The sequence below is a fragment of the Tiliqua scincoides genome, chromosome 2 (genome assembly GCF_035046505.1).
Source record: "Tiliqua scincoides isolate rTilSci1 chromosome 2, rTilSci1.hap2, whole genome shotgun sequence".
In the NCBI taxonomy this organism is placed as follows: domain Eukaryota; kingdom Metazoa; phylum Chordata; class Lepidosauria; order Squamata; family Scincidae; genus Tiliqua; species Tiliqua scincoides.
In genome coordinates this window covers 57,178,246-57,194,093 of record NC_089822.1, presented here as the reverse complement: position 1 = coordinate 57,194,093, position 15,848 = coordinate 57,178,246, and the positions used below count along the sequence as shown (strand labels likewise).

The window sequence follows — 15,848 nt, the reverse complement described above, 5'->3', positions numbered from 1 at the left end:
CCCAGATGCAGCCAGAAGGCACTTCTGGTTTGGACTGGTGACTTCCGGTCATGTCCGGGGCATTCTGAGGTGTGGGGAGGTTGGCGCAAACCAGAAGTGCTTTCTAATCATGTCTGGAAGGCTTCTGAGTAAACCGGAAGGTAATTGTGGCGCCAAGTGGCCCCACCAAAGATTTCATTATTTGCGGAATTCAGCATCTGCGGGGGATGTGTGTGTGTCCTGAAATGAAATTTTTAGTAGGAAAATGTGAACACTAGCTATTGGCAGCAGGGTTTCTCCCCACCTTTCCCTGTTACTTGTCTTGATAGGGCTGGGAAGCAAAGGACAGACATAGTTACTTATTCTTCCAAACTCTAATCAGTTGAGTTCAGAAATATGTTTGCCTTATGCCTTGTTTTGATTGTCAGTAGTGTAGACATTAGGATGAGTTTGTTAGGATTGGGCTGTTAAGCTGTTACTCTTTCACTTTAGTCACTTTTGCTCAATTGTTGAGATCTAGAGTTATGTCAATTATTTTCAGTTATGCCAGGTTTTATTTAATGCAGTGATGTGATATTAATCCACATTCACATGCTAAGTCCCCCCTTTTATGTTCCTTTTAATAGGAACATAATCATGAATAACTTATAAAATGTGCAGGTATGCTGCTCTGTTATTGAAGGGGACATCAACACTAAACAACAGGTTTATTTTTATTTATTTAAAAGATTCTTATGGTCAAAATGATGTACACCATAAAATAAACATATAAGTGTAAACATTTGAATAAAAACATTAAAACCATTAAAAATAATTAAAATGATACAAGAGCAGATTAAGACATAGAACAGCTGTACATAAAATCAACAATATAAAAGCAGCAACAGAAATTAAAAAGGGGGTCACTAGGAGGTTCCTTCTTCCTTGAAAGCCAAGTGAAACAAGTGGAATAATGCTTTAAACCTCACTGGAAACCATGTAATGAGAGGGCTGTCCTCTAGTATTTTGGTAATTGATCTATTGTGCTTTTCTATAATCAGTTCTTAAATGCTTGCATGTGACCTGTTTCTGTTTTTTTGTTTTTTTGAAGTTAGAGTTACACCAAGGATTTACTTGGCCCTGGAGCTTCAGGGCCCTCAAGAATCTTTTCCATAGTTTCAGAGCTTTAGTTGCCAGTCAACTGAGCATGACAAATATTTCTAAGCAGTACAATGAACAGTTGACATTGTTGCAAAACCACACTGTGGAAATGGAAAACAGTGTGGCAGTTCAGCCTGTGAACAATGAGTGTTTAAAACAACTATTATTTTTAACTCTAATTTATGTAATTTCACAATTGGTCTTTATGAAGGTTTTGAATGTACTTCACTCAACATGAATTAGGGTCTCAGTGACTGAGCAGCTTATATTCTCAAATAATTTCTGAGAGCAGCAAAACATCAAAGGCAGAATTAAAGAAAGATAACATCAGACTTTTGCCAAGGGATACATCCTGAAAAGTGCTGAGCATCTGTAATTCTCATAAGCCAAGCACAAAGACCATTTGCAAACATGGATTTTAAGCTCTTTCCTGAGTTAAGGAAGGTCTAACAATATCACTTTTCACTTGTTAACAAATTGATAAACTGTAGGGATAGGTTACGTGTAGCCCAAACCTAAATGTAATAGAGGAAGAGAATGGAAAGGAAAAAAAACCCTCCATTCTCATTAATGATGGAGAAAGCTTCCTTCTCATTTGAGCTGGAGATCTCCACTCCTTTTGAGCAACTTCAGAATATTCCAGTATAGGTACTGGGATTCTTTACTGTTTCCCCCCCCCCCCTTAGAACACATATTCTAAAATTTGACCCATTAAATATGTATACAGTCTATCTTGTTAGTATGCACACCAGTTTTCTGCTTTTGTACCTAGTAATGTCCTCCAAATTTGTTTCTTTTTGAACAATTAATAGTTTTTCTAATTCTGAATAGGACTGAATAACTGAAAGAGCTCTAATGATTGAACTTCTGATTTTTAATTTAATTTTGATGTTATCTCATGTGCCACTTCGAAGACAGGGCCGGGGGTAAAACTATCTGCCTGATGTCTTTGTGGTAGCAATTGCAGGGCCTGGGAGGGGGGGTTGGATAAGGCAGCACCAGCACCAGCACCACTGATATCCTAACCCCCTTCCTGGGCCTGATCCTGATCCTGTGGCATGGGTCAGTGTGGACCTAAGCCAACAAAATAGTTGTCTACAGGGCTATGGAAGGGAGTACAAGAGATGCACTGCTTCCCAGGAGCACTTGAAATATGCACGATATCCCCTTTTATACAACCCACTCATCTTAATGCTTGATTTTGCTATTACTAGCATAATGTGTCTGTAGGCACAGTATAGCTTGAATAGAAATATATTCCATTCCTATACTGTAAGTCTGACTGCAATGCCATTGTAACATCATACTTCCTGATGGTATGCTCGCATACACTTGGTACATCCTATCTTATATATTGTAGACTTACATCAAGACTGATGGATCAGGCAGATGAAATTTAAAAAAATCTAATTATTGTTTATAAGTATTTTTACATTTATAAAAATAAAGTATTTAATTTTACTAATACACTTGCATAAATATATTTTAAAACACACTAATTTCCTCCTGATTTCCACAGGCTAAAGAAAAAAAAATATCTTCAGTACTCTTTAAAAATGGAACCTACATTTTTAAAATTTTTAAATCTAAACTCCAACTCCAATTTCTTTAAATGTATTTTACCAAACCTCAACTTCCTGCAGCATTTTGGAACTTTAAGGTTTTCATATAAACTACCTGCTCTTCAAGTTGAGACCAAAGTTAACTTGGCTTTTAGAAGTGCATAAACAAATCTTATAAATAGTTATCATTTACTCAGAAAACTATCCAATGAAAGAATCTTTGTAGCCGACATCAATAACTGGGATTAAACAGGTCATGTTAATGAAAAACATTCATCTGTTAAGAACAACTTGGAAGGGTAGTTCTGACCCACCTTCCTTGTGCTTTCATTTCCCTCTTCTCAAAATCCTATTGTAGTAGCTGCATTTATTCAGTGCTAAAATGTTTTCACTTCACAGAGAGTGGGAAACTTAGCCTATATTTTATTTCCTGCTAGTACAGTAATTAATTTTTAATTATTTGATATCTTCAACTCATTCAGCAGTGAAACATTCTCTTGTAAGAGATTCAAATAGAGACCCTCTTTGTAGAAGTCATGGCCACTAGAGAATTCGTTTATAACTGTTTGCACTATTAATTTGCTACTTACCAAATCTGTAAATTGTTAATATTCACAACTGCTTTGCTGACACAGTTGGCTGCATTTGAATAAGCAACACCGGCAGATAAAGGGTGTACTTATACTGATACCCACACATATTAAGGGCATATTGAAGCAGGAGGCCAAAGGTCAAATACTGTGCCTTCCAGAACTGAAAGGGGCTATTGGAAATCGCACAGCCCCCTATGTGGAGCAGAGACTTAAGAAACATTTCTATTTCACTTTGCTTTTGATGGGGAAAGTAGGGGCTTAATATTGTATTATGTATTTTATATTTTGATGTATTTTATAATTTATATATTTTTTTGTTGTGAACTGCTGTGGGTGCACTTCAGGGAGAAAGGCGTGATATAATTTGTTAGATAGATTAGATAGATACTGAGGTAATTAATCATACCATATCTCTGATGAAACTTAACTTTGGGTGGATTACACAACAGTGGTTGTTAATACCAAATTTTTTTGCAGAAGTGTTAAGCACATGTATGTCACTTGACTCCTCACAGTTTCTTTGCTTAGCCCAAAGCCAGATGTCTCAGCTGAAGGCAGTGAGTTTGAAGAGAGGCAAGATGATGTGAAAGTTCTGTCTGTGATGTATGGTCTTCAATTCATTTATGCAAATAGCTGCTTAATATAGCAGTTTTCACGTGATACACATGCAAACCAGCACATCAGACAGAAGAAATTATGAAACTAAGGATGAATATGCACAAGAACTTACCCTTTGTTTGGGGTGGGGCATCACCAATCTGTGGAAATGCAAACAAAGAAGTTATGGAACAATGTGACATGGACAGTTGTTAACCCCACATGTTCATGTACTTACATGTGTGGGGTATGCCGCTTAACACTCCTTTGTATTGATGTGCAAAATGCAGTTCTGCCCTCAACTTTCTGTGACCAGCATTTGCACCAACAAATGCATTTGCACCAACAAGTGCTGGGCTCCGCACCCTACACAAACTTGTTGGTGCAAATGCATTTTGGTCTTTTTGGTCAGTGGTAAAGTGAGTAGCCCCATTCCGGGGCTGCTTCCCTAGCCCGGGAGAAGGGGAGAAAAGTCCCCTTCTCCCGAGGTCCCGCTCGCGGTAGCCCGGGGCGCACAGGATCCGGCGGCAGCCATTCTCAGTGCCACCGAGGCTGGGCATCCCGGGCAGTTTAGGATTGGGCTATTAGTGTGTATATGAGTGCAGCCTAAATCCCTGGAGCTGGAACTGTTATTTTAGAAAATAAAACATTGCCAAATATGGAAAGAGGTAGATACATGAATATGAAAGAAAGGGGATTTCTCAGAAAACATACTAATTAATGATCAAACTTCTTCTGATGAAAACCTTTACAAACAGAAAGGGGAGGTAATCTGTTTTGCTTGTGTTATTGATTTTTTTTGCTTTTGGGAAGCCCAGTCCTAACCAACTCCAATGCAGATGGGCAGTGCAGGCCACGCTGTATCCAGCGCTGGCAAGCAGAAGGCTGGAGGCCTCCTCAAGGTAAGGAGACATTCGTCCCTTTAACCTGAAGAAAGCTGCAATGACCACTTTTGGGTTTCTGCATTAGCAAAGTTGGCACAAGTTGCTTTGTGTCGGCAGATTGGACTCAGGAGGGGACTAGGATATAGCGCATATCAGCGCTGCTGATCCTATCCCCCTCAGAACCCAATACACCCAACTGCTGCCCTCTCTCCATCCTCCCCCTGACCCATTACACTCCTCCTCAGCTTCCCCTGCCCCAGTGCTCTTAGCTGCTGCAGTGCCTGTTCTTTCTTATACTGGCACTGGCATGCCGCAGAGGCCATCCCATCGACATCACTAATTTCTATGCTGTTGCACAGCACTTTGAGGTGCCATTGTGACAGCTTGCACTGGTGGAGCTTCACCAGCACAAAGGAAGTTTAGGATTGTATTGTTGGTCTCCTAAACCTTTTGGAAAAATGACCTTAAATAAATAAATAAATAAATAAATGACTCCTTTTTATGAAACAGTATGGTATCATTGGTATATTTTTAAAACATACAGTAGACCTTTCGTGCTTATGTTGTCATCAGTTGGAATATCCTTTGTGTACACCAGTACTAATAATGAGCTGAAGTTTATTTTCAAAGGCTGCTTAAGTTATGGAGGTTAATTTTCTCCACTGATTATTCTCTTTGCAGATGTTGATGAATGTCAGGCTATCCCTGGAATATGCCAAGGGGGAAACTGCATCAATACAGTTGGTTCTTATGAGTGCAAATGCCCTGCTGGCCACAAACAGAATGAAGCCACTCAGAAATGTGAAGGTAAATGTAATGAATCAAGGAACACACCTGAATGATAACTGCCTCAATTGGTTTATGGTATTAAAGTACAAGCAGCCATTTTTGAATTAAAGAAACAAGGTTTCCAGATCAAGAGCATGCTGACAAAGTGTTAAACATGTCATTGTGGTTTGATAGAGCTAGTTTTGTTGAGCTTCTGTTGTGGATAGGGTTACCAGATACAAATGGGGACAGAGTGCCTATATCTTTAACCATTCTATAGAAGAGGGCATTTTGGCAGGTGCAGCTTTTTAAACCCTTCAACTTTGAGCCGCACCTGCCAAAATTCCGTTCCATACAATGGTTAAAGTTATAGGCTCTCTGCCCCGTATCTGCCAATATCTTGCCAATATCTGAAGATTTTGAAGATGGGCAAGCCATCTGACTGTACCTCTGAATGACCTGCAGTAACAGATATGAAAAGGTATTTGCTTGGAACTGTATCATAAATAAAACAGCTTTAGTATAAATAAGAAAGGTGACAATGTAAATAGAGATATGTTGTATACTTTCCCGTGATAAACTCTTTATGTTCACTGAGTGAAAAATTTTAAAACTTACTGTCATTTTCAAACTAACAACTGAAAAAATTAAGTGAGGGCAGCTGTAGTTACTAAATATAGATGCACATAGTACAGTTATTGCGTAGGAAAGCAAGTGTGTGAATGTTCTTGGCTTTTAAGTTGTCCCTTTATATAACAACACTTTAGTTTGAGTACTTTCAACCCCAGTTTTGACATAAATAGATAAGGAAAGAGCCAGTAATACTCCCCTTTTCATTTATATGAATGAAGAAAAACACATGGATAGAGAATAGTACTTGAATTACAAATAGGTTTTAATTAATGAAAGGCAGTAGAGAAAGTGACATTCCCATGTTCAATTTTTTTAAAATTAAAATCTTAGCATTTTTCTTATTACTGTGTGAGCAATCTTTTGATGCAGTGTGGCGCTATGTTAATTTTTTTTAGTATTTTCATAGCTAGTATTCTAGCAATTTAAAAAATCCACACATTCATGTATTTACATTGTTAATTATAAGCAACAGCTTTGTTTCCAGCTTTGTTTTTCTTGGCATCAAATAAAATGTGTTGACTCCAAGAGCTGAATGTATCTAAAGGTATTTCTGCTTTTTAAAGAATTAACAGCCCAAACCTATGCTGTACTAGTGCAGTGGGGCTGCCATTCCTGCGCTTTATCCTATGCTGCAATTGAGCAGGCGGAAGGTCCCTTTGGGGTAAGGCAACTTTGGTTCCCTTGCTCCATGTAGTGCCCCATCCTGCTGAATGGGGCTACTCAGATCTGCACCAGCCATGTAGCAGGTGCAGAATCAAGGAGCCCTGTGTAACGCTGGCTGGTCTGGGATGGAGCTTAGGGTGCGATTGAGATCTGCTCCGCCATCCTCATGCACTTCTGGGCCCAAACTGCCTCCCATTCCACCCACCCCCACCTAGAAGCACCCCAACCTCAGGACCACCCTCCCTCTCCTGCTCCACCGCCTGGTGCACATCTTACTTTCACTGTTCACTATTGAGTGGGGTGTGGTACCTGCAGAATGAGTGGGATGTGTGAGATGTGGCACCTGCAGGCCTTTCCACTGGTGCTGCGTACTCATTGGGTGTTGAAAAGTGCTTTACAGTATGACATTCAGTGCTGGGTTGCAGCTGTAGCACCAGTGCTCAGCCCATAGGATTTGTCTCTAAACAGGTTTCAAAAAGACCAGTCCTATCCTCCCTCCACCTTAGTGTGCAGGTGCGCCAAAATAGGCAATGCTGTATGCAATGGGGGGAGCAGATCAAGAGGCTTGGGAGAATCAAGGAAAAATATTTTCCCTTACCCCTCTGTAAGCTCCTCAATCACCTAGAGGTCTCCTTGAACTTGCACCAACTCTATAGCTTGTGCAAATCCTAGGAGAGAATGGGGGCATGTCCAGAGTGGATAGCATTTTTGTAAATCTTGTTTGCACCAGGATATAGTTCACCCACTGCCATAGCTTACAGGACATTTTATATCCGTGAGCATCCATTTCTCTCCTTGCTATGACAGGAAGTTACTAAACACCCCAACTACACTAAGTCCAAGTGGGGATGTTGCAGAAGTCTCAGTGAGGTGCCTTTCACCTTCTCTTCACCTATTTCACTGTTCCTTTACCCATGTGTTCCAGTTTTACATGTCAAATGCTGGCATTTGCTGTCCCAAGACTGAGATTAGTTCCTGTTGTAAGTTTTTCTTGGAATATACAAACACTTAGAACGTATTAGAACACTTTAGCCTGATCTTTGGGCACTCTAACTGCAGAACACCAGAACCTAAGATGGAATAAGGAGGAAGTATCCGAAGACTAGAATAGAGCATTTTGAAAAAAAACAAAAATAGGGGTAACATCAGTGTTTCAGAGCAAAAGTTGACATTTGATAGTTTTTGTTTAGCTTTTAATGGACAGTCATTCTCTTCCATATGTTCAAGAAGAAACTTCAGGATTACAGATAACATACAATTTCTTCTGTAGAAGAAAGTTAATGACCGCTACACTTTAAAGAAAATGCATGCAATATAATAATATAAGCACAGACTTTTAAAAAAAATCAACTTTCAGACAGGGCAGGTCCTGAAATTGCAGCAGACATTACCAATTCTTGGCATGAATCAGTTAGAAAAACAAGATATTACATGTTTTAATGTACATTAATGTGAGTGTCACAAAGCTAAGAATATTTCTCCTTAAACATGGGTTGGGCTCTGGAAAGCCTTGTGGCCCATTTAATCACATTTTAAAAATCTTATATATTTGCAATTCTACCTATAGCATGATTAACTACTTATGAACATTACAACGATGCAGTTCTATGAGTTCAGAGCTAACTCTCTCTTTTTTTTTTTTTTTTTTAAAAAAAAAAAACACCTTTCCAGTTATATGCCAGTGGGGGAGACACATAGCTAACCAATTCATAAATCAAATTCCACATGATGAAGTGACTATTCTAACTTGTCTTTATGGACAAAAAAGTAATTCTGTAGTTCCTGGATCAGACCTGTGCCTCACATGGTTTTTCATCTCAGAGCCTGTCATCCCAAAAATACCCATAGAGTGATAATTTTTAATATGCAGTAAATAGTGCTCTAGCACAGCTTTCTCACCATTTGTTCCATGCTGTACCAGTTTGCATGGTCCACGTATTGGAAGTACCACCAGAAGTAACTGACAATGACATCATCAGCAATTGCTTCCAGATTGGGAGGCCAGACACAATGTGACAGATACTGGTAAGAGGCTCATGGTAGAGGGTTTTTCTGAGCACATGAAAAGTGCACAATGGAGCTCTGCCTGCCAAGCCAAGCCTCCTACTGCTGCTTATTGCATTGCATTGCATTGCATTGCTGGTCTTGTTGCTGGGCAGCAGAGGTATAGGGGTCCCACACGTACCACTAGACACCACCTCAAGTACCACCATTTGAGAAATGCTGCCCTATCATCATTTCAACAGTCCCAGTACAAATTTGTAACACAGAATTGCAACAGTGCCCCTCACCATTCCTGTTCTCCCTCACTGCATGTGCTTGCAGCTTCCTTGAAGTGGCTTTGTGAGAGGAGCCCGGAAGCAGGACTTCTTTTCACTCCTTATTGCAGATGCCTGTTCAGTTTGGGCCAGATCTGTCAGTTCAGACCAAAACTCATCTGATACTGCTTGAGTTCCAAGCACTTATTATCACAATATAATGGCCTTAAGAACTTCAAAAACTTCAGGGTGCTATTTCATTTCATATGATCTTTATCATGAGGAATCAATCAAGCAAAATAAATAGTAGATTGAAAACATGGTAATTCTTCAATATTAATTCATTAATTGTGCTGCCTTTTTAAAAAATCCACTGAAACCTTCTTCAAATGCCAATTTGAAAAGAGGTATTGAAGAAAATTGACTTTCTTTGCTAGGTAATTTTATTCTTAGCACTTTCTCATGTAGACTACATGCAAAATGCTGTAGGTTTTTGAAGACAGGCGTCATTTCAGAGTTTCCTACGAAAAATGCATGGGTGTAGAATTGAGTCCTATGTAAGGTTATGGGAAATTAAGTCAGCTATTCAGACTGCTTCTTCCTCTTTCACACACATGCATTGTACTCAGTCAATAGAAGAATACTTGTTTTAATCTGGATTTTATTTAATTTTTTTTATAGAAGTGATCTCACCAGCAAGTATGCTACCCACACTTTCCCCCTCCTTCAATACGTAAAGCCAGATCAAACATCACAAAGGGGCAAAAGTCTTACAGGCCTTACCTAGGCAAGATGCCAGTTTTTAACAGGAGTGGTATGACTTTGACATTAACTATCTGAATTTTCTTTAAAAGAAAATAAACTAGAAGTTCTGCAATTTCAGTTTCTTTTTTCACCTTTTGGACTTGAAGAGCCAGATGTACTTTAGCATGCTTAAAGGAAACCTTTTTCCTGGCAGCGCTGTGTTCATTCATATTACAGTGTGTATTCATATGAAAAGTGTATTCATATTACACTTTCAGTATCTTACTGAACAAAATTGCTTAAATAACATAGCAGCCAAAACTGACTGTAACACTATACCTTAACAGAACTTGTACTCTTTGCTATTGATCCACAAATTAATTCAATTTTTCACTCTTAACTGTGTATTCATTTTATTGAATAATTTTCACTTTAGTTGTACAGTATTCTAACATTAGGAGAAAACTGCAAAGGTATGACTGTGGTCCTGTGAATGTTTACCCAAAAGGTTCTGCTGAGTTCAATATGGGTTACGCCCAAGTGAGTTCAGGACTGAAGCCTTAATTATTTCTTACAGCCCAGTTCTATCCATCACAAGAACAGCCCCACTGGATCAGGCCATAGGCCCATCTAGTCCAGCTTCTTGTATCTCACGGCGGCCCACCAAATGCCCCAGGGAGCACACCAGATAACAAGAGACCTGCATCCTCGTGCCCTTCCCTGCATCTGGCATTCTGACATAGCCCATTTCTAAAATCAGGAAGTTGCACATGCACATCATGGCTTGTACCCCAGAATGGATTTTTCCTCCAGAAACTTGTCCAATCCCCTTTTAAAGGCATCCAGGCCAGATGCCACCACCACATCCTGTGGCAAGGAGTTCCACAGACCAACCACACGCTGAGTAAAGAAATATTTTCTTTTGTCTGTCCTAACTCTCCCAACACTCAATTTTAGTGGGTGTCCCCTGGTTCTGGTGTTATGTGAGAGTGTAAAGAGCATCTCTCTATCCACTTTATCCTTCCCATGCATAATTTTGTATGTCTCAAATGTCCCCCCTCAGGCGTCTCTTTTCTAGGCTGAAGAGGCCCAAATGCAGTAGCCTTTCCTCATAAGGAAGGTGCCCCAGCCCAGTAATTATCTTAGTTACGCTCTTTTGCACTTTTTCCATTTCCACTATGTCCTTTTTGAGATGTGGTGCCCAGAACTGGACACAATACTCCAGGTGTGGCCTTACCATCGATTTGTACAACAGCATTATAATATTAGCCGTTTTGTTCTCAATACCTTTTCTAATGATCTAATGATCTAACATCCTCCATACTGATGCAGTGGTGCCAGCACAGGGCCCAATCCTATCCAATTTTCCAGTGCTGGTGCTGCTGTGACAGTGGGGCATGCACTGCATCCTGTGGTGGGAACGCAGTCACAGAGGCCTCCGCAAGGTCAGGGAACATTTGTTTCCTTACCTTGGCACTGCATTACAGCTACACTGGTGCTGGAAAGTTGGATAGAATCACTGGCGTTGCTATGGGGGTGCAGGGTGTGGGCCGCATCAGGTGACGCGCTTGGGGGGTGACATGCCCTGGGGAGGACACGCTAATATTGCGGGGTTAGGAGCTACCACGTCACGCCATACACAATTGGATGTGGAATGGCCAGTGGAGTGCAGGGCAATAAAACGGAATTGAAATAGCTCCTTTCGTTCAAAAGTTATGACCAAAAAACCTGAAGGAAAAAAATGCATGGAGCCCTATGGAAAGGGAAAGTGAGTTGTATCGCGCGTTTACTCGCGAGTAGGCATACGTGCCATCAATCGGAAAGGGCAGGCTGAGAGTAATCCAATGACACCTGAATGGTTCCGATCCAATGAATGCAGCCTCCCAAAAACACCAGAGAAGCTCCCCCCTCCCAGCTGCAGGTCTGAGCCTGAAACGAAGCCACGTGGCCGCGTTCACTCACGAGTAGGTGACTTGTCTTAGTCGAGGCAGGCTGAGAGGCTTCAAGGACGTCAGAATGGTCCTAATCCAATGAGTGCAGCCCCCAAAAACACAGGAGGTTCCTCCCTCCCAGCTGCCTCCCTCCCAGTCTATGGAGCCCTATGGAAAGCAAAGCAGCCTCACAGTTGCTTTTACTCATGAGTAGGCAGGCGGACCTTGGCTGGTGGTCAGACCAGGCAAAGGGGAATGTGAGGACACCAGAAGGGTCTTGATCCGATGGAGCTGGAGTGCAACCAAAGGCAGCCCCCCCCTTAAAACGAACACAAAAGAGGCTTGAATGGTAAGGGGAAAGTTTTCTGTTTTGCACTTGCAAAGTTTTCCTCACAGCCCAATCCTACCCACACTTTCCTGGGAGTAAGCCGAACTGACTCTAATGGGACTTACTTCTGAGTAGACAGGCATAGGCTTGGGTTCTGAGGCTGAATTCCTATCCCCACTTTCCTGCTTCAAAATGAAAAACATAAGTCAATTCAAGGTTTATGGAAACTTGGCGTAAACATCATCAAATGAATCCCAATTTAAATTTGGACCTGACTCCAGGTTTGTTACAAAAGCTGGAAGTTGGCAACTTCTGACTGGTAATAGGTTGCATAAAGAGATTTTCAAGTTGGTCTGCATGGACTAGAGATCATCATCCATATCATTACTCTTCTAGAAATACTATTGAAGTGTAACTGAAGAGATCAGTGGTCTTGTCTGCATGTAAATGGATGGAACTGGAGCTTAAGCATTGCTTTCAAACCACACAATGAAATTTGACAACTTTGTAAAACTTTTATGAAATACTTTGCCTTTTTGTTTTAAGAAGAGATAACAAGAAAAGGCAACTTATTGCCCCAAAGAAGAGAACATATGGAAAGAACCAAAATGTATAATTTTAGTGCTTTTCATGCTATGGTGATACAAACTCCCTTGAACCATAGTACCTATATACTAAATGGCTTATTATATATGTTATTAATAAAGTTAGGGTATAAATATTTATAAATATTATTTATTTATATAAATAAATAAAAATAAGTTTTAAAAATGATTGCTTTAAAAAAAAGCGTCTTAAAAGTGTTCATCTGCTTTTGTCTTCAGATATTAATGAGTGCAGCCTTATTCCAGGAATATGTGATGCTGGTGAATGTTCCAACACTGTGGGAAGTTATTTTTGCCTCTGTCCACGAGGCTTTGTGACATCCACTGATGGCTCCAACTGCATTGGTAAGCGTGTAGTTTACAAACTATTTGCTATTCAAGATATTTGAGGAGTTTGGAAAATAGTTGGTTGCAGAGGCATGAGAAACTAGAATAATACTAGTTATTTCTTTAATATATGATTTCATAATAATTATTTAATACTTATTTAATTATTTAATTTATTTTGTCTGTATTGAAGTCAAAGAAAAGACTCAAATTGATTTCCAGTGAATTCAAAACTTATTTTTGTTTCAATATTTTAATTTAATTTTGTTTTAATGTTTTGCTTTAATATTTTGTGGTTTGTTTTGGATTGGTGACTATACAACCACGAAGTCAATATGTGAAGGTGATTCATAGAAATTTAGAAGACATCTAGAGAAAAGCATTTATCTGACCATTCTTGTCCAGTGAGAAGAGGCAGGAAAATGGATTAGCTTCTTATTTAGAAGAAGATAAGACTTAAAATCTTATGATATCGGGAGACAAGATGCCCTTCTCTCCAGATAATTCCTCCCTTCTAACATTAAAACAGTATTTCTGCAACCTCCTGTACTACACGATAAACACTGTCATGGCTTACTCTTACTCATGGGAGGAACGGGGTGGGCAGGCTGCAGAAGAGATAGATCCAGCAGTGATAATGTGTGCTGGATCCTACCCTCCTTTTCTGCAGCCTCCCCGTCCCTTTCTCTCCTCAATTCGATTTCACTGGTGCAGGTCTGAGGAGAACCATTGTGGAGCAGAAGGCTTACAGAGGTGTAAGGGGATTTAAATCCCGTTTCACCTCTGAAGTCTCTGAATCTCCCTCCCACTGGATACAGAGTATCCATTTTTGTCATGACTGCACCAGCGGGGGGTGGGCGTGGGGGTGGGGTGGGGAAATAGGATTGGGCTCTTGTTTATTCTCATAGCCTGGTTACAGCTTGCTTGCTGGATCTTGTCCCTGGATTTCGGTATTCCTTCTTCCCTACTCATCCTGCTCAGAAATCCTTTCAGTTTCTTCACTGAGGACCTTCACAACCTGTTCCTGAACCCCTTTGTGCAACCAGCCAACAGGGGGGACCATTTGTGCTCAGCCATATTGTCTCCTGGGTTAGCTGAGGTCTTCCAATACTGCCCCAGGGTTGCAGCTGTATATCATAGTCCCAGGGAATGGGTGCGCAATGGCACCATATCCTCACCCCAATGACGAATCGTACCCAGGCAATAGAGGAGCCTCTTACTTCACCCCCAGGGATCCTTCCATTTTCTTTTGCTTTCTCTGTCTTTGTTCCCTGCAACATTTCCCCCCTCCTCTTCGGTTCCCTCCCCTTCTTGCTTCTTCACTGTGATCTTTTGCCCTGACTTTTCTTCCCTGCTGGTTTCCCTCACCTCAGAACTTTCATTGGTTGCTTCCTCATCATCTCTCTGTCTCTCTTCAGTCTCTCTCGCCTTTCTTCTGCCTCTTCTCGCATCTCCTTATCTCTGTGTATCTCTTCTGCTTCTCCCTTTGTTTCATGCTCTGGCACGCGCCTTCCCACCAGTGCCATGATAGTCTGTGCTATCACAGTAGCTCTGTCACCGCTAGCACAGATAGGATTGCACCGTTAGTGTTTTCTAAAATATACATTTTTCTTTTGAATGTAGTAATCTGCATTACTGATTTTTCCCCCCACCATTTTCCTTATGATACTGTGGGCACACTTCTAAACAACTTTCCAGCACTGGCATAGCTCTGTCAGTGACTCATGTGCTGCATCCTGCAGTTGGGAGGGGGGCAGTCATAGAGGCCTCCTCATGGTAAGGCAATGTTTGTTCCCTTGCCTTGGAGTTGCATTGCCCTTACCTTGGTGGTTAGGATTGCACCCTATGTGGGTCAAATGTATGGATTTCAAAACTGCTATGTCATGCCTGAAAATATGCTGCCTTTGCAAGAAGCTCTTCGATTTTGTCACACATCCTGTATTGTAATTGGTTGTGTTCTTGATATTGATGTATATAATATGCAAGAGAGAACTCAATTATGTCATGTTGTTTACACAATTTATTGAAATGCTATTGTATGAAAAAAATGCTTCAAAGTGCCCATAGAAATAGTTCCCTAGTAATTTTTTCAATTATCAATATCCAGATCAAAGAGCAGGTACATGTTTCTCCAGCCTGGTGAATGGTCGCTGTGCACAAGAACTTCCAAGCAGGTTCACCAAAATGCAGTGTTGTTGTGAATCTGGGCGATGCTGGGCACTTGGATCCATTCCAGAGATGTGTCCTGTTAGAGGCTCTGGTGAGTGTCTAGAGATACCCATTCTATTTAGGATTGTTGGAATATTTTCTTATTTTAATTAAAATTCATCCAGAAAAGTACAGAGATGGAGGTTCCATTTGCCAAGTTCCCACCCTCTGGATTATTACTGCTCAGGGCTAATCTCTTTCTGTTACCATATTTTTGTGAAAGCCTGAATCATTTTGAGAGCCATTGTTTATTTAGATTTAACGACACAACTATACTCTCACTGTATATTTTGGTTTTCATATTGAATTGGCAGAGCAGAGATTGTCCATATTTCATTTTATTTCTCCATTCACTGAGATCCTGGAAGGATGAGGTTGACTATGGGAATATTCCAGTTTGCCTAACTCTTCTGAAATTACAACAAAATCCCAGAGGCATTTTAATACAGTATAAGCTAATGCTAGTTATCTACTAAATGCTTTATATTCATGATCCCACTTGCTGTCCCCAGGCCATTCTGACTCCAAATATCCTAGTGCAGGAGTTCCTAAACTTTTCAGCACTGTGAGCCACCTCATCCTCTGCGGTGGTTCACAACACTTTTGGTGGTACTGGAGGCCTCTCCCA

General features: G+C 40.5%; 1 protein-coding gene across 3 annotated transcripts in view; it reads left to right on the top strand.

The window, feature by feature from the left end:
- Positions 1–15,848, top strand: part of FBN2 (fibrillin 2) — a 175,185-nt gene that overhangs the window by 44,270 nt on the left and 115,067 nt on the right. For all 3 annotated transcript variants that reach the window (XM_066618394.1, XM_066618393.1, XM_066618392.1), the window contains exons 7-9: positions 5,437–5,562; positions 12,905–13,030; positions 15,120–15,272. In XM_066618394.1, coding sequence (XP_066474491.1) covers positions 5,437–5,562; positions 12,905–13,030; positions 15,120–15,272 — 405 coding nt within the window. The remainder of the gene's footprint in view (positions 1–5,436; positions 5,563–12,904; positions 13,031–15,119; positions 15,273–15,848) is intronic.